Raw genomic sequence first — 20,772 nt, forward strand, 5'->3', positions numbered from 1 at the left:
AGCCGGAAGACATTCAACATCTTCACAGACGGCTAAAAAATGAATATGGGAGTAGGAGCGGGAGTGTACTGTTCAGAACTTAATGTTCGCCGGCCATCAAGCTGCCGGATCACTGCAGTATATTTCAAGCAGAGGTTTTCGCACTGAGAAAAGCCGCTGAGCAAGCCTACTGAATGGCTGAAAATAACTCTAAATTTAACATATACGTAGATAGTCAAGCAGCGATTACGGCTATACGCTCATACGCTCAAAAAGCGTTGACATCCTAAATGATGTATACTTCGAATATACTTAACTGAACCTCTATCACCATCTAGCATCACTAGGGACCTATTGGTCTATGTGGGGCGAACAGCCATCCAGAATAGCCCAAAATAACTAGAGCATTTTTGGAATATGCAATACAAATATTTTATTAGAAGATAGAACATTTCGAGCAAATTACATATTCGAATATGTTTGCAGATACATACAAAAGACAATACTTTTGTTTACTTGCGTAAAAAAAATTTTAATTAATACTTAGAGGATAAAAAAATTAATTTTTGTATTAACTCTAAATATTGATCTTTATAAGAGAGTATAAAAATTGGCTGGGGTGTACATTCTTATTTGAAGAATTAATGGAAACGGCTATCCTTGCAACGAAACCGCATGCGACAGGACTACATTAATATCAATAGGTGGATAGTTTTGTAGCAGTTTAACGTTTGATGCAAAGTCGTTCTGGAGAATTACTTCTCTTTGAATTCTGAAATGGGAAATACAAAATGTAATTTTTATGATGAAGTGGTTAGGGGAGTATGCATTTAAAATTAGACAAGTCAAGTCAAAGGGTTTAGAACTTACAAAATCATTGCACAGCATATTCTTATCAAAAATTCGAATCGGTGCTCATCTGCAAAAACAGAATCCCATATGCGAACCACGTCTGGAAGTGGGAACTCTTGTGATAGCAGTAGAGTTATCCACCTAAAATATGTTGTAAAATATATGTAAAATACATAATTGTTATCATTATTTAAATTAAGTGTACTATTTTACCTAAAACTGTAGTATTGCGGATGTAGTTCTTGCTCTTTTAATTTAAAATACACTTCAGGATCTTTATCTTTCAACATCTTAGCCAATTTCGCCATCATAAATTTAATACCACCTTCCGAATCATCGAGTGTTTTAATGAAAAAGTCACGAATTTCGCTCATTAATGCGGTGAAGCAGAAAAAGCAGTCAGCCTCCGCGTGTTCTAGGTATTAATACAAACATAATACATATATATGTATGCATATATTTGCTTAGTTTATAAAAGTTGAAAAACAAATTTAACATACTTCTGTATTCCAGATCGGGATCAGAGGCCATAATATAATATATTGGACCTACAATCTCATTCATGCCTTGAACATATCCTTGCCCGGGGTTTAACTTAGCATAAAGGAAGAGTATGCGTTGCACTACTTCCCAGTGTGCTTCTTGTCCTTCTTCCATTGCCGCGTAGTTTTCATTGGAACGCTTCGTTATGAGATTTATCTATATATATATATATATGTACGTATACAAATTGACTAATGTTAGGGCTATATGAATAGATACTACAATTGACTGATTGCAGTTTACCTGCTACTTCAGCACGCATTGAAAGAAGAAAACATAAGTATGTATATGAACATACCAGTTTTTATATTAAGATATCTTAAACTTGGTCAAGTTAGATGACACAACTTACCTTTGTCATTCCTAACCCTTTGCGTTCTACATTTGCTGAGCTCAACACAGTGGGCACTACCCGTTGGTGCAGTCTTCTTTCTCCTTTGCTGTGTACCACTATGTCGCAAGGATATTCAGTTGCCTGTTGAAAGAATGATATGTCTGGACACAAGCGCCGAACATCTTTGTCAATTTGTAGCAAGAATTCATTGTCTTGGAAGAATGTATTCCAAGCACTTTCTGGCCCTTCACTTAATGGATGATCACTAAGCCCAGAATTATTTTCATTGTCGTTAGAATCACAATTTAATCCCGGCGGGAGAACTAGTTCTTCTATGAATTGTCGATACAATGTGCGTTTCTTGCTAAGAGTTTCCGTCCAAGTAGCCGGCTGGGATCCAAGGTAACCAAGAAGGAATTTCCAACATATTGCTCTGAAGCTACCTACGTCTGGGATGCCTTGAAAGTAAACACAAATTTGGGTTTATTGGACTGCATTTTAATTAAGAATTTTCTATTACCATGAAAACAAAGCTTACGAAGTGAATCAATATCAATTTCGTCCTCGTCTAGCGCTTCCTCAAACTCCTTAACGCTTTTAAAGAATGAGTAATACCGAATATAAGTAGTTATGTTTTAGTCTGTTAAATAGGTTACTACCTACCGTGCTTTAAACATCGACATTAAATTATTGCTGACGATTTCATTAACAAACTTTTACACTTTCACTTACATACATATATTTTTCCTATTGGGGGAGGCTTTGTTTATCTCAATAAACGGGGGAATCAAATTATTTTCAAGTTTATTGCGCCTGCTTCTTCTTAACAGCTGATTATGAGAGTTAGTGTTGCCGCGGAAAAAAAAATTTTCTACTAAGCTGGCCCTAAAATGCAACCAAAAATCTCCCAATACTTTTTTTAAGAAAGGAAAAACAAATTTTAAGGTTTTTAGAGCAAACCGAATATTGTATTTGAAAAATTGATACTTTAGTTTTAATTGATTTTGGTTGTGTATATGTTGCATGATTCAATAATAAAAGGTTTGCTCAGACAACAGTTTTCTCGCTCCCTCTTGACAAAATCAGCTCCCGTAGCAAGGCACTGTGTGTGGGTTCGTGTGTGTATGTGCAAAGCTTTGGAAGGCGGTTTAGGGGGTGTCAAACCTCTAATGTGCGCTTCGCTTAGAAGCAATTCAGGGGATCCTCGCCTAGAAATAGCGAATGTGTGGACTCATAGGGGCTTTAATGCCGAGTAAAATTATAATTGTATACATAATATATATATATATGTATATTATACATTTTCCGTATAGGTTATATGGCAGTTATGCCATAAAAAATCGGAATGGCGGTTTGTCTAAAGCTTAATAAATTTTCACGATCTTATTTCATTTCTTCTGTATACGTATTTTGGCGAAAATTTGATGTATCGATTCGGTATCGGGTACCGAAAAGGAAGAATTGGGTACCGAAATTTTTTTCAAGTATTGGGTACCGATAATTCAACCCATCGCTATCTAACTGCGTGTCAGCTGCTGCAGTTTGCAAGGATTTTAGATGTTTTTTTCGAGTCAAAAATTAATTTTATCGTAAAATAAAAACATTGGAATAATGAAAACACGCTTTAACACTTACGACATCGTTTGTGGTGTCTCGGAATTGCAGCGGTAAGTTTTTAAATAAGGTAGTGTAACATTATAAAAATAATTGAAAAATTGTAGTTTGGTCGGACATCGTGTAAATCAAATATATGACATTGACAACAAAACCTATTTGATTCGATTCCAAGGAGGGGAAGCAAAAACGGTGCTTTTAATTGAGTCTGGTATTCGCTTCCATACAACTGTCTTCGAATGGCCCAAAAACATGGCGCCCTCAGGCTTCAGCATGAAGCTGAGAAAGCATCTCAAGAACAAACGTTTAGAAAAGTTGCAACAACTTGGCATGGATCGCATAATTGATTTGCAATTTGGTACCGGTGAAGCAGCGTATCACGTTATAGTCGAATTATACGATCGTGGTAACATCATCCTCACCGACCATGAGCTGACAATTTTGTATATATTGAGGCCTCACTATGAAGGTGAAGAAGTACGATTTGCTGTTCGTGAAAAATATCCATCAAATCGAGCGAAGGAACAAGCTAACGATTTATCCGAAAAAGATATTCGTAACTTAATTTCTAGCGCAAACCCGGGCGAGAATTTAAGACGTTTGCTGATGCCAAAAGTAGATTTTGGACCGGCTGTCATCGATCATGTGCTGCATAAATACAAACTGGAAAATTGTGTGCTTGAGAAGAAGGAGAGTCCATCTGAAGGTGAGAAAAAAGAGGATAATGTCCCCGCCGAAATAGAGAATCAGCAAGGTGAAAGCAAGGCCGGCAAAAAATCAAAGAAGCAAAAGAAAAGAGGAGGGAATCCAATAAATACACGAAATTTCAATATAGAGACTGATTTACCTACTCTTATGCAAGCAATTCAAGTAACTTTTCGAACATGTTTTGCACATAAACCAATGTTTAAACTAACTTCTTTTTAGGAAGCCAACGAGATTTTTGTACAAGGACGCTCTTCTGTCCCAAAGGGTTATATTATTCAAAAACGTGAAGAGAAACCTGCAACTGACGGTAGCGAATCGAAAGAGGCCTTTTACCAAAATATTGAATATCATCCGTTTTTGTTCGTACAGTTTGAAGGTCAACCAGTATCTGAGTTTGACACTTTCATGTTAGCTGTGGATGAGTTTTACTCTACGATGGAGGGGCAGAAAATAGACTTGAAAACATTACAGCAGGAGCGCGACGCTTTAAAAAAAACTTTCAAATGTTAAAAAAGATCATGCCAAACGTCTTGAAAACCTTACAAAGTCGCAGGAAGTGGATAAACAGAAGGCTGAGTTGATTACATGTAATCAACAATTAGTTGACCACGCAATATCAGCTGTTCAGTCATTAATTGCATCGCAAATGTCATGGTCCGATATAGATAAAGTTGTTAAGGAAGCTCAGGCTGATGACGATCCTGTGGCTGGTGTGATTAAGCAACTGAAATTGGAAACTAATCATATATCTTTACGGCTCTCAGATCCATATAAAAACTTTGAGGAAGATTCTGATGATTGCGAAACTAATAACGATGATTCCGATGGTTTGCCAACACTAATTGTAGATGTAGATTTGGCACTATCCGCTTGGGCTAATGCTCGAAAATATTACGACTTGAAGCGCTACGCAGCGAAAAAGGAGCAAAAAACTATTGACGCGTCACAAAAAGCCTTAAAATCAGCTGAAAGGAAGACGCAGCAAACGTTGAAAGAAGTTCGTATAATATCGACGATATCAAAAGCCAGAAAAGTATATTGGTTCGAAAAGTTTTATTGGTTTATTAGTTCTGAAAATTACTTAGTTATTGGCGGTAGAGACGCACAACAAAATGAATTGATTGTGAAACGGTAAATATATATTTTTATTTTAATAAATATTCGTCTGAGTTTGTTAAAATGTGTATTCCATATTCCGATTTCAGTTACATGCGAGCATCCGACATCTATGTACATGCTGAAATTCAAGGAGCTTCGAGTGTGGTTATACGAAACCCCAGCGCAGGAGAGATACCACCCAAGACATTACTAGAAGCAGGCACCATGGCTATATCATACAGTGTGGCTTGGGATGCCAAAGTTGTGACAAATGCGTACTGGGTGCGCAGCGATCAAGTCACCAAGACAGCACCTTCCGGTGAATACCTGGGTACGGGTAGTTTCATGATACGCGGCAAAAAGAACTTCTTACCATCGTGCCACTTGATAATGGGCTTGAGCTTACTATTCAAGTTAGAAGATAGTTTTGTAGAAAGGCATCGTGGTGAGCGAAAGCTGCGCACCTTTGAGGAAGAGCAGCAGGAATTGGAAGAGCAAGAACAACGAATGAATCAGTTGGGAATAAAAGGCGATGTGGAAATAGATCTAGAAGGTGATGACCCTCTAGATGAAGATGCCGAGGCAGAAGAAACCGCCAAGCAGGGGCCGAGCATCCAACAACTGGAGAAAGTAAATGAAGAGAATGAAGAGTTGGATGACGCGGACAACTTAACTAACTTCCCAGATACGCAAGTAAAAATTGAACACGATACAGGGCGGATTACCATACGAAGTGACTCACTGACAGACACATCTCCTAACGTAGTACACCAAAAGCTTGCAACTTCAGTCAAAGTAGAAATAAATGAGGACGAAGAAGCAACCATTATACCAGCTGCACCGGCCCGGAAAAAGCAGCAGCAAAATGCCAAGAAAAGGAAAGAGGAGAAAGAGAAAAAAAACGCAGCAGGAATTAAGGCAACAGCAACAAAATGCGGCTGAAAAAGAAGAAAAGAATGCTTCGCAAATAAAGCGCGGACAGCGGGGTAAGCTTAAGAAGATGAAAACTAAATACAAGGACCAGGATGATGAAGAGCGTGAGCTGCGCATGATGATCTTGAAGTCAGCGGGCAAGGATAAAATAAGTGCAGCCGATAAGAAGATAGAGGAGGAAATAAAAACGCAAGTTTCTCACAAAGAAAAGAAGAATTATGAGAGGAAAGAGGAGCCGTTCCAGTTGGGCGGTGATATGGATGAAGGTGATGATATGCTATCTGGTGCTGATGTGGCCATGTTAGATTCACTTACTGGACAGCCACTGGAAGGCGATGAACTATTGTTCGTTATACCCGTTGTAGCGCCTTACCAGGCACTGCAAAATTACAAGTAATACAACTTGAATTTACTATGCGAGTTACACATTTTTCATTACTGATTTTACGTTTTTAAGGTTTCGTGTTAAGTTGACGCCAGGCACTGGTAAGCGTGGGCGTGCTGCCAAGACAGCGCTAACCATGTTTTCCAAGGACAAAAGCTGCGGTCCACGAGAGAGGGATTTACTCAAGAGCATCAAAGAAGAAGCGCTGGCTAGAAATATACCAGGAAAGGTGAAGCTTTCGGCACCCCAGCTGCAAAAGTTCAAGAAGTAAAAATGGATTTCAAGCGATGGCTTCCAAATAATCTTGGAGCCTTCGCGATTACGTCTGTGTGCATTACCTATACAATGAAAAAAAAAAAAAAAAAAATGTGAAGTGATGATATTAAATTGTTGCTGATTGTAAGAAATATGAATTTTGAATTCTAGTATACTGTTTTATTTACCTGCTAGTGGGTCCATGTATTTAACCCCTAAATAATAAATAAATTACGCGTGCGATATTTTCTCTTTATTTGTTTCTGTTTCTTTTCATACCGTATAATTTATATATGTACATACACACATACGTATTATGCTGGAAAGAACAGCATCAATAGTGTCTTCGTCCTAATCTTAAAATGCCTCGTAGCTCGGTTTGACAATTATATCTCGATATTAAAATTTTGGGGCAAGAGAGGGGCGGAGAGAAATGCCACATTTTCCATTCACTACCGCGGCGGCGCTAAAGACCTTTTACTTTCAAAATGCAATATGGAGCAGAAATATTTTAGCCATTTCATTAATTTTCATCAGTTAGGGTTCAACATCCTTTAAACATCAGATCGCAGAATTATGAATTTTTATTTTTAAGTAGTGTAGCAAAAGCCACTGGCAAGGTGGAAAAAAATTGTACGAAATTTTGAAGGCACAAGTGCAGATGACGGTATTGCGAGGGCAGCAAGTGCAGTCTTTCACTTGAAATGCCTTAATCATCGGATGAACGATTTACCATGATGAAGTGAAATGAACAGATGGTTTATGGTTAATTGTCGTTTTTTTAGAATACTATTGTTGAAACGAAGAAATCAATTGGTTCTAAATGTGGATTCCGCCCACTCACCAACTTCTAGATCGTAAGAGCAACACACCACATTTAAGTATGAATATATGTACATATTTATGTAGATACCTTACCTTAATATAGAAAAGCCCCATCGCATAGTAATTTTTTAATTTTATAAAAAGTAAAGTTCTTTAGTTGCGAATTATATTTAAAACCTGCTGTTTTTTATTGACGGCTGGATCTAGTTTATTACTGCGGTAGTTATTTTTAAATTTTATTAGATGGTTAGTCAATAACCTGCCTACTTTTCTACAAAGCTGGATTTCAAAAGAAAATGAGTTAGGGCCTTTTAACATTAAGGCAACGATATGTACATACATACATACATATATGTACATACTTTTATATGGCTGAGTATGTATGCATCTTATGTATGTTTGCGTATGTATGTATATTCACAACAAAAAAAAAATGCGATTTTTTTCAGTTTCATGGATGGATGTACAAACATACGCATGAATACATATTTAAGTATGTACATATATACATAAACCATTTGCTAAGTACATATGTATATACTTAAATTTATAATATATATATACATACATACATATTAACATACATAGTTGTAATGATTTTCTTTTGCTTTTGCGCGATCTTTTCCAATTTCTCAATTATTAATTTCTTGGAGTTCGCTCACTCTCTGCGAAAACGTCTAAAATTTGTTTATAAAATTTCATTTCGTTGCCTCTGTGTCGGTCGAATTGAAGGTGAGTCGTCCGTCCGGTCGATTCTTTGGCCAGTCGTTGGCAAAATGAGCACATCGTATCAACGTCCTGCATTTTGGCGCGTGCCGGACTATATAAAAGACGGCGAAATTTTCGATCGCTATGTCGGTGGTCGCAGGAAAAGTTCGCTTATCACAAGTACCAGTCGCCGTAATAGTACCAAAAAGCACGTACACTTCATAGATGATCCAGCTGAGGTGAACTCAACGCCGTTATCACCACCAGCTTCGCCCGAGGTGAGTTATAAAAGAGAGGCTCAACACTTTAGTAATGCATACATATATACATATGTATGTGTGTTTACCCCATAAGTCAATCAGTGACTTAAGTTTTAAGGGTCGACAAAACAATTCATATCGTCACCCGAAATGCAAAAAGACGTAACAAACTTCATCGCTGAAATGCAAAAAGTCATAAGTAATAAAAAATTCGAAATTCACTTTTAGATTTATATGATGAATTTCATCGAATTACAACTCTCCACATCATTTTCTGAAAAAAAATATTAGTCATGACTTTTTCCATATCAGTTGCGATGTTTTGTTACGTCCTTTTGCATTTCAGGTGACGATATGTACATTAGGGTGCCCAAGAATATACGGGGTTTTTATACTCTCCTTTTGTTCAAAATATTATAAGCAAAATATCGATTATCGCTTTTCCATGGTATTGGGAATGTCGATTTATCGTTCAATAGGCGACTGTGAATAGCTTTTAGTCGCTCAACCCTCTACAGCTTTTTGTTTTTAGAAGGATGAGCGACTAAACACCATTCACACTTACTTATTGAAGGAGGAAACGACATTGAAAATACCATGTATAATCGATAATTGAGTAATAGTCGTTTATCTGCTACTAGTCAACACTCGCAATAGGGCTGTAAGTTTTTGATTATGGAGTACTACCCAAATATATACATATCGCTGGTCCTCGTCAATAAAGACGCAATTCAAAATTCAACAAACGATTGCCCTTACTACTGTTAAGTGGCTCATGTCTCTAATCGTTGTGTAATCCATGGCCAATCCTTACCAAAGTAAGTAGCAAGGATTGCTAAAGTAAATAGTAAGGATTTCATATGAATTAGAGAAGGACTAGAGACATGAGCCACTTAACCGTAGTAAGGGTTATGATCCTGTTATACGAGGCGAGTAGTACGTTCACGACTGTTATAATCAGAAATACGAATATTTACGTGACGAGTTGCTAGTTCACGACTGTTACGATTCGAGCCCAGAATTATTGACTCCCCCCTCAGAATATCGCCTTCGGATTTAGTGAGCGGCTTAGAGGCGGCCCGTGTCCATCTGCAGCAAACTAAGTAGACGCAGTTCTTTGAACCGCTTTTTATTTTGTAACCGCAGTTTATTTATTTATTAGTCGATACAAATTATTCGTCACACTACTGGCGGAAAAAGAGAGTTGTTGCTAGGGTAGAAATCCGCTGTAATTATGTATGCAAGATAAAAAAAAAATGTGTAAAATGGCATATAAATCTACTTGCAAAAAAAAACCACTTCTGGGCCACCCTAATGCGCATACAACACATGTATTACTTAGAGAATCAAATAACACACAAGAAAAATAAACTTTTTGAATAACCGAGCTCACTAGTGTAATAAATAGTAGTACTTTGTTTACATAACGGTTGTTTATAATAGACCAACGCCAAGGAGTTCGATAAAGACTCTACATAAAAAGCTCTGATCCAATACTTTTCGTGAAAAATCCTGTAAAACTTTCAAACAGCAAAATTCCTCTCTGAAGTGAGAGTAAAAAGAGAGTAACAACAAAAAGTACGGTAACAAAATAACCATTTTTCCTGTAAAAACGTCAACCAGTGATTGCTTGACACTTTTCACGATTTTACCAGAAGAAAAAGTTCGGGTAAAATCTTGCAACTTCATTCTCTACACAACTCTCCAAAAGTCGCTCTCATTTACAGGATTTTGGAGTACGGGAACATTTTTCCTGAAACTTCCTGCAAGTTCGTGTAAAATCCTGTAAGTTCATGGAGTACTGGATCAGAGCTAAAATGTACATAATTGCATATGAGTGTGTTCACTAAAGTGTTTAAGGTATAAAGAGAATTCGATAAACCACTCCAAAAATCGGTGCGCTTCGGTTCAGTGGTTCGAACCACCTAGAAAAAGCTTGTGTGCCGGTACAAGAACCGGTTCACGGGTATCCCCGAACCGCGGTTCGGTTCGGTTCGGTTCAAGTGGTTCAATTTCTTAATGCTAAAGTAGGTACATATATAATTGTTACAAAAATATAACAAATCCATAATATAAAACTTAAAGGCTTTGTTCTTGAGATCAAATTTAAATATCCACAAGTAAAGTGGTGGAAAAAATAGGGACACGACATTTTATTAAGTATTGGCTATTTTGCTTTTCATTATTTAATGTTTATTATTTTTTTTTTGTAACCATGTAAACCCAATTTTTAAACTTTGTGCAAAAATTATGAATATTTTCCACAGTTTTATCTAAATTGCAAATTTTTTAATAAGAATTTCTAGGAAAAACTTTTAAGTTTTAAGTTGATTTTTAGCAATTTTCCACAGATTTATTTCCATACAAAGTATGTTTGTATGATGGACAATTTTTTTCTATGAAAGAAAACAAAAAAACTATTTAAAATCAACGCGATCAAAGTGAAATTAGAACGATTTTAATAAACTTTTTAAGGTTTGAGCGAGTAGTTAGCCTAGTCGAGTATGTGGATTACAACAGCATACTCAGAATTTTTAATTAACCATCAAAATCTCGGCTTAATGCTGAAGACCTCATTTTCGGTAGGCTGGAGCTTACACTTGGTCTTAACTTCATACATATGTATGTACAAGTATACCTATGGTTACGGTGACCATATTTATGAGAGCCGAATACGGGACAAACATTAATTTTGGAAATTTTTTCCACACTGTTTTCCCTGAAACAGTATCTTTATAGTAACATCACAAATTTGTTACCCTTGACACCTGTCTGTCATATTTTATGAACTTATTAATTTAATTTACATTTTTTAACAGGTGGCAACTCTTAAAAGTAGCCTATTTTCCAATCTAGGTCATAAACCATCTGTGTCCGAAAATCTATGGAAATCCGTTCAGTCGTGATGTAACCCCAAACATTCAAACATACAAACTTTCACATTTACATATAATAGAGGAGCTCATGTTAAGTAGCATTTCAGGTGTAAAGTTGCTACGTAGCAATCTATTTGGTTTTTAATTTTATTTCTGATAAGACAAGGATGCACCGAAATTTTTCGTTGTTTTCATAAATTAAGAAACAACAACTGCATATCCGTTGCATTTAACTTCGAAGTTCTCACAAAACAACTATATACCCACCTGTGCACAAACACAAATACATATATATGTATGTATTTAAATACATATGTGATTCATGGGATTACTTAGAGTGTAATTTAAATGAGTGTAAAAAATCGGGTGTTAGTCAGTTGCTGTGAATTCGAGAAGATTTGGGTCGTTCGATGCACCGATCACTAGAATGCAGAGGCATTTAGAAATCAAAGGAAATACACATGCGTATACTTACATATGTATGTACGTTAGGGTGGTCCAAAATAAGTAAAGTCGGTATTTCAATGCTCTCACCACCCTTGCATTGCTCTATAAAAAAAATACCCTCATTTTTTTTTATTTTGAAATCAAAAAAAATATTTCGTGGTCCCTCAAAACGCTCAAAGTTCTCCATGTATTTTATATGAGAAAAAACAACTTTTTGTAGAAATGGTATAGAATTCTTGAAAAACTATAGTTCTCTTTAGGAGACTTCCCATAACAACACCCAATTGTTTATTTAACCATTTTTTAATATTAAATATTTTTTATTTATTACCCATTTAATTTTCTGGCAATTTCTGGGGGTTTTGGCGAAGCTATAAAATATTGTTACTATGCAAAAACGGTTAATTACTAATTGGGTGTTATTATTGGAATCTCCTGAAGAAAAACGGAGTTTTCCGATTGAAAAATATTGATTTCCAAGAATTCTATACCACTTCTACGAAAAGTTGTTTTTTCCCCATATAAAATGCATGGACACCTTTGAGCGACCTCTAAATATTTTTTTAATTTTAAAATAAAAAATAGGGGTATATATTTTTCGGTATAGAACAATCCTAGGGGGTGAGAGCATACAAATTCCGACATTACTTTCTCACATGCATTTTTGGACCACACTAATGTACATACATACACGCAAATTGAATGTTCTTTACGGCAATTGACACTATTATCTTGTCGTTTCGTGCTTGATTTAGTTTATATATTTATTTATAGATGGATTTTTTTCTTAGTCGTAATCCCAGCTGCATTCTTGTTAGTCCAGTGCTATAGAAATATGTATAAATAAAACAAATTTTATTGCCATCGAAATGGAATGAAAATTCGTCGTAGCGATGTCTTACATTTGACCAAATACCAAATCAAAGACGTAAATGCATTCTTATGCGCATATATCTACATATGTATGTATATAGTTAGTTCGTTCAAGTGCATACGTAAAGTATACGCTCTGTTGTACATACATACATACATGCCAGAGCACTGTACGATTACGTTACATATGGGTATTTCCATTATGTCGAGCGTGACCCATTGTACACATTCAAACTGAAAAAAAAAAAACGTAATCTAAAACCTTTTTTATTTTGACAAAAGGCTTAACTTATAGTTCTTAATTATCCCTATAATTGGTGCTAAAGTTGATTTTGACCAATTTTCCGTTTGCAAGATAATTACAAAAAACCAAGGGGCATTCGCGCGAAACAAAAACAGAAGTGTTTTTCGTGGCCAACAATTCAAATGTCGATTTCAGCGAAACCTGAGAAAATATTTCAATGTGACTAGTTTAAGAATGTTGTGGATTGATGTTTCTTATAAATGGTTTGGATTTTACCCACAAATTATTTATACTTTCTTTAAATTTAATTTTAATCACTGTCGCACAGCAGTTTTTTTCCATCGTGATATTTTTGTTAAGATTGCTTTTAAACGATTTTTTGACGCAAATAAAACATGAATGTTATGTCGAATATACTTTATATTTTTACTTCAGCGCCAATTCGAGGTACAGTTTTTGGAAATCTATGACTTATTATGTTTCAACTACATACGCTAATTTTGCACCAAATCCGGCCATAAATACGGTTTTTTGAAATATTTCGACCCTGGCGCCACCTGACGAGATCATTTTTCTCACAAATGTTTCCGCCTACATATAACAGTGTATATTGTAAAAAGCAGACAAATTGGCCCATAAATACGTTAGATATATGACTTATTTATTTAGTTTTTTTCGCTTAGACCTTCCGATGTGTCTTACGATTAAATTGGAACTTGCTGCTCTGATGACTACCTCCATGCCAAAGTCGCATGTCGAAATTGTGAAAGAGTAGCCATGTAAGCGTCGACATCGTGGCATTATATGTTTACTAGTAGTTAGCAGTGCGCACTACCATTCAATAGGCCTGGGTTCCGATCAACATCAAATAATAAAACAAAAATAACAAAGGTTTTTCCAATAGCGGTCGCCCCTCGGCAGACAATCGTAAACTCTCTAGTGTATTTCTGCCATGAAAAACAGCTTCCCATAAAAATAAAATCGCTGTTCGACGTCGGCGTAAAGCGGTGGATGTCTACGTCAAGAAGCACGCCACAAACCAGAGGAGATGCTCGGCCAACCATTAAAAATGTGTAAACGCCAGTCTATTATTAGTTGTTATTATCATGTAATCATGCAGTGCTCTAATATAAATTACATACATTCATACTTATGTAGATATTTTATATTTTGTTTATAGCTTGTACTTAATATTGTCCTATAATTTAGTTATAGTTTTTGTAACAGAATAATGTTCCTATGTATAGTATGTGGTACATACATACGTACTAACATTGAGGAGCATACCATAGCACAGTGCTGGACTCATGATTTGATACCCCCCTGCACTTGTTTTTTCAGTAGAAGAAACAACAGTGACAATAATGTAATCAACATCAAATATATGTACATATTTCAAAACAAGAATTTTGAGTGCTTTACACAGCTCTTGGTACATTCTGATTTTGGTTTATTGCGTTCCTGCGCGGCCTTTTTTAAATACATATATTTTTTGTTTTGCGTAACTCAACTCATCATAGAGATTGATATAAAATGCTATGCCATATGCACAAAAGCGATTATTTCATGTATGTACGAGTGGCATTTAAAAATATCCTCAATTGCGTTACTTCGTTTAGTTCGATTTGTCGGACAGTGCGCTCTGGCGCTAAACATCTGGTTTAAAAATTTAATTGGAATTTTGAATAAATATTCAGTATTGCGTTAACTTTGTTCAATAGGATATTATAAAGACGACCTTGAATTACGTTTCACTTGCAACATTTCACTCTCTTGCTACAATTTATTTACATAAATGTCTTGTAGTTGGACATGGCGGCCAATTTAATAAACACTTTTCATTTCGAAAAAATATATATATATATATATATGTATGTATGTATGTATGAACTCGTAAAACTACGTATGTATGTACATATGTGGTAAATTTGTTCGTTGTTTTATTTCTGCAAATCAAAAATTTAACGACGTTTTCCATACATACATACATACTTACGCTTGCACGAGGGCAGAACGATAAATGCCTCAACTGCCAAATATTGTGCGGCGCAATCTATAAACTAAGTACGTACTCGAATATACATATTGTATGTATGTATTTGGTTTATTCTACGAAAATATATAATAAAAAACTAGAAGAGCCAAATATTTATTTAAAAAAGACTCAAAGCTCAGTTAGTCAAGACTTAACTTAATTTTACTTACCGCAAGAAATCATCAATGATTACTCAAAACGTCAACTTAAGGCAGCACCGGCGAAATATTTTGTTTCTGTATTTTCTTTTTCAGCTGTTTGACAGTTTACCGCCTAAAATGTCACATCAAAAAAAATAAAAATAAAAAATGCATGCAAAAAAATATGTTTGCGTTCATTTATGTTTGAGAAATACAATGACGTGACGATCTGGCAAGCCTCGATTCTCTCACCGCTCTTAATTTCCGTAAGGCCGTAATTTAAGAATCTAAAATCTACAGGTTCTTAAGTGGCTTACGGTAAGTTAAGTTTTAACTAACAGAAATTAAATCTAGACTAACTGAGCTTTAAGTAAGCTTTAAGTAGCTGCGAAAGGCTTAAATAAGTCGAAATATGGCGGGAACAAGTTATCGAGGTGAATGAATACGCTGCCTTTTATGGCGGTTGCCTTGACTGAGTGGTTAGAGACGCGTACTGAAGTTCGATTTCTGGTTTGAGAAATATAGACAAAAACAACAATTTGGTGGACATATAATTAATGTGAAAGGCAAATAACTGTATCAGTTTGCCCTCGTATATGTGTATGCATGTATCTACATGTAGTATATGTATGTACATAGTGCATAAATATATCGTTGTAAATTAAATGTTTTGCGATGTTTCTTATTCTAAACTCTTATGCGGGCGGGACCTACGCTGGCGGGGATGCTGTTATTACATTTTCGACTATTGTTCTTTCTTTGTGGTTTAACCCAGCGGGAAAAGGTAATGTTTGGGAATGCGTAAAGTAATAAACCGCTTCCATAACCTTTGCACGAAAAGATGCAAGCATTTGTCTACAGCGTTGTCATACGAAAGTAATGTGTCGCATCTCGTTTTATAAAACTATACATATAATTTATTCAACAAAAAAAAAAACAACAACATCCGTGCCACAGGGTTTGAATCAGTGTTTGTAAAATGTTAATCTGATTAACGATTAAAATGTTAATCGCTATTAACGATTAAAATTAGTTAATCGTAATTGACTGTACGATTAATAATTACATTTTTTAATCGTTAATCGTCGATTGTCATTACGATTAGCTAATGTTAATCATTAATCGTTAATCCAATTAAAATGAAAATCTGATTAAGTGGCATAGTTTGTCCGAATTTGAAACCAAACACCAGTTATAGTTATTATTTTGTGGAAGAAGGACCTAGCCATACCCGATTAACTGGCCTTGTGTGCACGGGAAAATTTCAGCATAAATTTATTAATCACCAAACCTACTTAATAAAATTGAGGGTTAATGATTAAAAATTATTTTTTTTTATCGATTAACTATTCAATTAGATTAAAATTAGTCATGATTGACTGTAATCGGATTGAATTAAATGGAATTAATTAATTGATATAAAAATCAAGCGATTGGTGCCAAAACTGCACAATGGGCCAGAAGACTGAAAAAGTGGTCAAAAAACAATATTATTTAAAAGCTTAAAACAATAAACTTATTTAATCTAGATACCCTAGAGTATGCGAAAGCAAAATATTATGACATTTGAAACATATCTACATTAATAAAAGTCGGCGGATATTTTGCGCTTTTTGTAATTATGCAATTGTTAAATTTTCCAGAAAACGTATGTTAGTCTATGAACATGTACGATACACGGCGTATGAGTAACCTTTCTTTCTGGTCATATCTATACAAACTTAGTATAAAGGAGAATCTCAAAAACTACTGAACGGATTTGGACGAGATTTTCTCTTATATATATTCTGTATCGACAGGAGAGTGACCTTTTGCATTTGGAATTTCCATAGGGTTGCCACCTCTAAGTGTCAAATGAAACGGATTGGCCTCTAAATATTTAATGTTTTATTTTTTTCAGTAGGGTTTCCAACTGTTAAGAAACTTACTATATTCAATCTTAATAAGCGAAGGTATCAGTTCTGCGCCGTCACCTTCAAAGTCTTTTCATACTTAGCCTCTAGATGTGTAATAATGTACTATTTTTTCGAGTAGGGTTGCCAACTATTTAAAATTTATAAGATATTCACCGTTTGTTGGAGAAAATAATGGCATACCAAATGAACGGACATAGCCTTCCTTACATAGTGTAAAGAAAAGTGGAGATTTTTTGACCACGCTAATCTCGAAAGATTTTGTTAATATAATCATCTTTGGTGCCTAGAAATTCCATTTGTTGAATTATCAAACATGAGATGTCAAATGAAAGGGATTGGCCTCTAGATGTGCAGTAATGTATTAGTAGGGTTGCCACGTTCAGTGGACTTAAAATCAGGTACGAAGTGAAATTATAATTATTAGCTTAAATTAAATAATTAAAATGATAGCCTTAGTTGATAAATAGGTAATCGTACTCAAAAACATGTTAGTGTTAAAGCTTGTTCAAACACCTTTCGTTTGATACCCATATTGTAATATTAAATAAGCATAAATTTTTTTAATAAACGTTATTGTAACTTTTTAGAAAGGTGGCAAACCCACTCTGAAATATATAATTTTTTAAAAATTATAAATTTTCATGTATCTGGCAACCCTGTTCCTAGATTTTTTCACCAGAAACTTTCTACAAAAAATACCAAGTAGTATGGGAGAAAATAAAGTAAACCCGTTGAGTTTTTTATATGTTTTAAGATATTAAAACTTCGAAAAATTCAAAATATGTGCCTTCTCGTATTTTTCATAATTTTTGTACACCTGGTACCACGTATGTTGATACCTTAGATAATAAGCTATACCATAAAAGCCAATCTTTCTGATTTTTTTCAAGTTTTACTAGTCAAGTAACAATTTTTACCACTTTTTCTGTCTTCTGACCCACTTTGCACTGGTTTGAACCCGTGACCAACAAGTTCGGCTAGAGCAGCTGTTCAGACAACGTGAAAAAAGATATACTTAAGTTAGCCCTCAAACTTTTTGTTTTGTTTGTAGCTTCAAAACTACCTATTATCCGCTCGCTTACATTGCCATGCATCTTTTCGTTCAACCGTAGTTGTTAATCTCTGCTTGGTAGAAAAAGGTAATGCATTCCCCATTTTTCCACTGGGTTAAGCCACAAAGAAAAAGTAATAGACGAAAATGTAATAATTTCGGCATGCGGCTGCCCCTAGTTACCTAGTTACCCACGGGGATATTCCGTTCGCCGTGGATCGTTTACTTTTGAAGATAATCAGGTATTGGTAAATGGCTACGGGAAAACTAAAACTTATACATACACACATGGATAAATACATATTTTTTAGTGTTTTTTTTTATTCATTTCCGTTTTCCACTCGCGTTTCGCGCTTAATTCCTCTTAGTTAGTGGTATATATTTTGGCTGTTTTTATGACTTTAACGATTCCTTTGCAAATACAAGGAAAGTTTAAATAAATAAAAATTGTAACTGAAAAAAAAACCAAACGAATCGTAAAAGCATCAATAAAACGGAAAAAATAAAGAACCATCACTAAAAGGCACCGAAAACTTGTGGTGGCCCCAAGAGGACAACTAGGAAGAAGGGGACAAGCCGGGAGAGGGCCGACGGATGATGATTGCAAAAACGTCGAATGAAATAAGGCGGAAAAAAAGCATTTCGGCTTCCGCCGCAAATTCGATTCGATGTTTGTGGCGCATTTAAAATTAGTGCTTGAGCAACTTTCAGCGCGATCAAATCGTCTGCGAATTTTCAGTGTAATCGGCTTGTTGCAACACTGCAAACCGCCCGAGCGCCGTGCCACAGCTAGACAAACAGAACATAGCCGCCGTCTGCGTATCCACATTGCCTCGAAAGATACAAAGCATACCGTCACGGTGTCCGTGGAGCAGCGTTAGAAGTCCACTTGCCTCCTCGATGGCCGTGCGTTTCTGTTAACGCGAGTGCGCTGTGATTTTTTTTTTTTTATATTTGCCTTTACGACGAAACAGTTTTTTGCGAAGTGTCCTGTTTTTGTGTTCGATTGAAAAAGTAGTTGGCTTCGTCGTCGTCGACGTTATTTTCACCTTAAGGAAGCTGCTTTACGTGGCAAGCGATGAGCCCGAAACTACATGAATTCACCGTAGTTCTGCAACGAGATGGTCCCAATACACCCTGGGGCATACGTCTGGTCGGCGGCAATGATCTGGACACGCCGCTCATCATAACCAGGGTAATAAAAGGCGATAAAATAAGTCGTCCACCCCTACCACAAGTACCATATAAATCAGCTCGGTGATTACCTCCTTTCATGAGAATATTATGTAATATGATCTTAAGACCATTGACTGTGCTGTGCAACTCTGCAACATATGAAGGCCAAAAACCAAAAAATATAGAAAAAGAAAAAATGCAAAAACAAGCAAAAAAAAAATGGCAAAAGAACCTCGGCCAAGTGCCAATTGTTTTGTGTCTTTGAGTGTTGGGGTGCATTCTGCAGCCAGTGGCGGTGTGCAAGCAGATTAAAACAAACAAAGAACTGTGAAAGCAAAACAAGTAACAAGCGGAAAGAAAAAAAAACTGTGTTATTGTAAATTGGGTAGGCATCCACTTGCCACTCGGTGCAATTGGGTGAAAACGATGCAAGTTCAGATTAAAAATTCAATTTCCCAATATCAGTTTTATTTATATTTTTTTTTTCTATTCTACGGTAGATTTGGCACCATTTCCCAATTCCGAAGTAAATTGCGCGCATCGTTACTGTTGAAATTTTTTTTTTATCGGCAGATAATTTGCATTTCTTTGTTATTCAGTTTAAGATACATCGAATACCGTTATTTATAAGATGAATGAAATAGCCATTCAAAAAATACTTATCGCTCATAATCTCTTTGGTATTTTGCTGTCTGCTGCTGTAGGCTGGGAGTAACAGTTTTGTGATACAAACATACATGGCCGTACGCAGGTATGGGCCAAGGGGGCGCAAAAAAAAAAAAACAAAATCAAATCATCACTACAACAATTTATCGATTTGCAGAAGACCCTCGAAGACTATTGTTAAAATTAACAAGTAATTTTTTAACAAAAAACAATACCGACTTCAATTCTCATATAAAAATTTAGAAGTACCGTTAATTTCTTCATGATCCAATGATCGGATCTAAACCAAATTAGTATGGGACCTCTCCTGAGACACCCGAAATAGAATTATCGAAATCGGTTAATTGGGTCCAAAGTTATGCGGTAATATACATAAAAAAAAAAATAATCCGATTAATTGATAACCTCTCCTTTTTTGAAGTCGGTTAAAAAGAGAAAAATTAATGAGGTAAATTATTATGAATTTTTAATAGTTATATTTTAACATTTCTAATAAAGTTTTCATAAAAAACATCTCAGCACCCCAATTATTTTTATTTATGCATATTAACAAATATAGACGTGTAATTCTTAAAAAATCCATTAATTAAGCGTTGGCTTTCTATTACATTGGCTTTTGGGCGTTTTAGCAAAACTAGCCGGAATTTTTTCATGAAACTTGACGGGGATGTTAAGAAACGTTTATACTTACATTATTTATCACTCTTTTCACTTTATCAGTAATAGTATTTAACTAATTTTTTTTTAATTCTTTGCAGTTTCACTAGTAGAGTTTCATACAAAAAGAGCACTTATAACTTATATTTGCATAGATATACAATCTTTGCAATTTTCACGTAAAGTTTTTATGCATT

The 20,772-nt window shown here is 35.4% G+C and overlaps 3 protein-coding genes across 4 annotated transcripts in view; 2 read left to right on the forward strand and 1 right to left on the reverse strand.

Annotated features, from left to right (window-relative positions):
• Window positions 1-453: 453 nt before the first annotated feature.
• Window positions 454-2,530, reverse strand: LOC118751068 (TBC1 domain family member 13-like). Of its 2 annotated transcripts, XM_036485830.1 has the most exons (8): window positions 2,372-2,530; window positions 2,229-2,302; window positions 1,727-2,166; window positions 1,618-1,620; window positions 1,332-1,530; window positions 1,045-1,246; window positions 850-972; window positions 454-751 (listed from the first exon to the last, which is right to left on the reverse strand). In XM_036485830.1, exons 1-8 carry the CDS (start codon window positions 2,389-2,391, stop codon window positions 634-636), a joined length of 1,179 nt encoding a protein of 392 aa, XP_036341723.1. In that variant the 5' UTR covers window positions 2,392-2,530; the 3' UTR covers window positions 454-633. The 2 variants fall into 2 exon arrangements, with proteins under 2 accessions (XP_036341723.1, XP_036341724.1); XM_036485831.1 differs by lacking the exon at window positions 1,618-1,620 and having other exon boundaries at window positions 455-751.
• A 705-nt stretch (window positions 2,531-3,235) lies between these two features.
• Window positions 3,236-6,957, forward strand: LOC118751070 (nuclear export mediator factor NEMF homolog). Its single transcript, XM_036485833.1, is given in 7 exon segments — window positions 3,236-3,375; window positions 3,430-4,192; window positions 4,250-4,519; window positions 4,521-5,161; window positions 5,236-6,019; window positions 6,021-6,454; window positions 6,519-6,957. Coding segments are annotated over 7 exon segments (3,147 nt in total). The 5' UTR covers window positions 3,236-3,319; the 3' UTR covers window positions 6,718-6,957.
• Window positions 6,958-8,241: 1,284 nt separating this feature from the next.
• LOC118751072 overlaps window positions 8,242-20,772 on the forward strand; it is a gene marked incomplete at its 3' end in the record, with an annotated part of 32,471 nt that continues 19,940 nt past the window's right edge. The window contains 1 exon segment of the mRNA XM_036485835.1: window positions 8,242-8,512. Coding sequence (XP_036341728.1) covers window positions 8,303-8,512 — 210 coding nt within the window.

Source organism: Rhagoletis pomonella, unplaced genomic scaffold (genome assembly GCF_013731165.1).
Source record: "Rhagoletis pomonella isolate Grant_MI unplaced genomic scaffold, Rhpom_1.0 Rhpom_scaffold_00513, whole genome shotgun sequence".
Lineage (NCBI taxonomy): Eukaryota > Metazoa > Arthropoda > Insecta > Diptera > Tephritidae > Rhagoletis > Rhagoletis pomonella.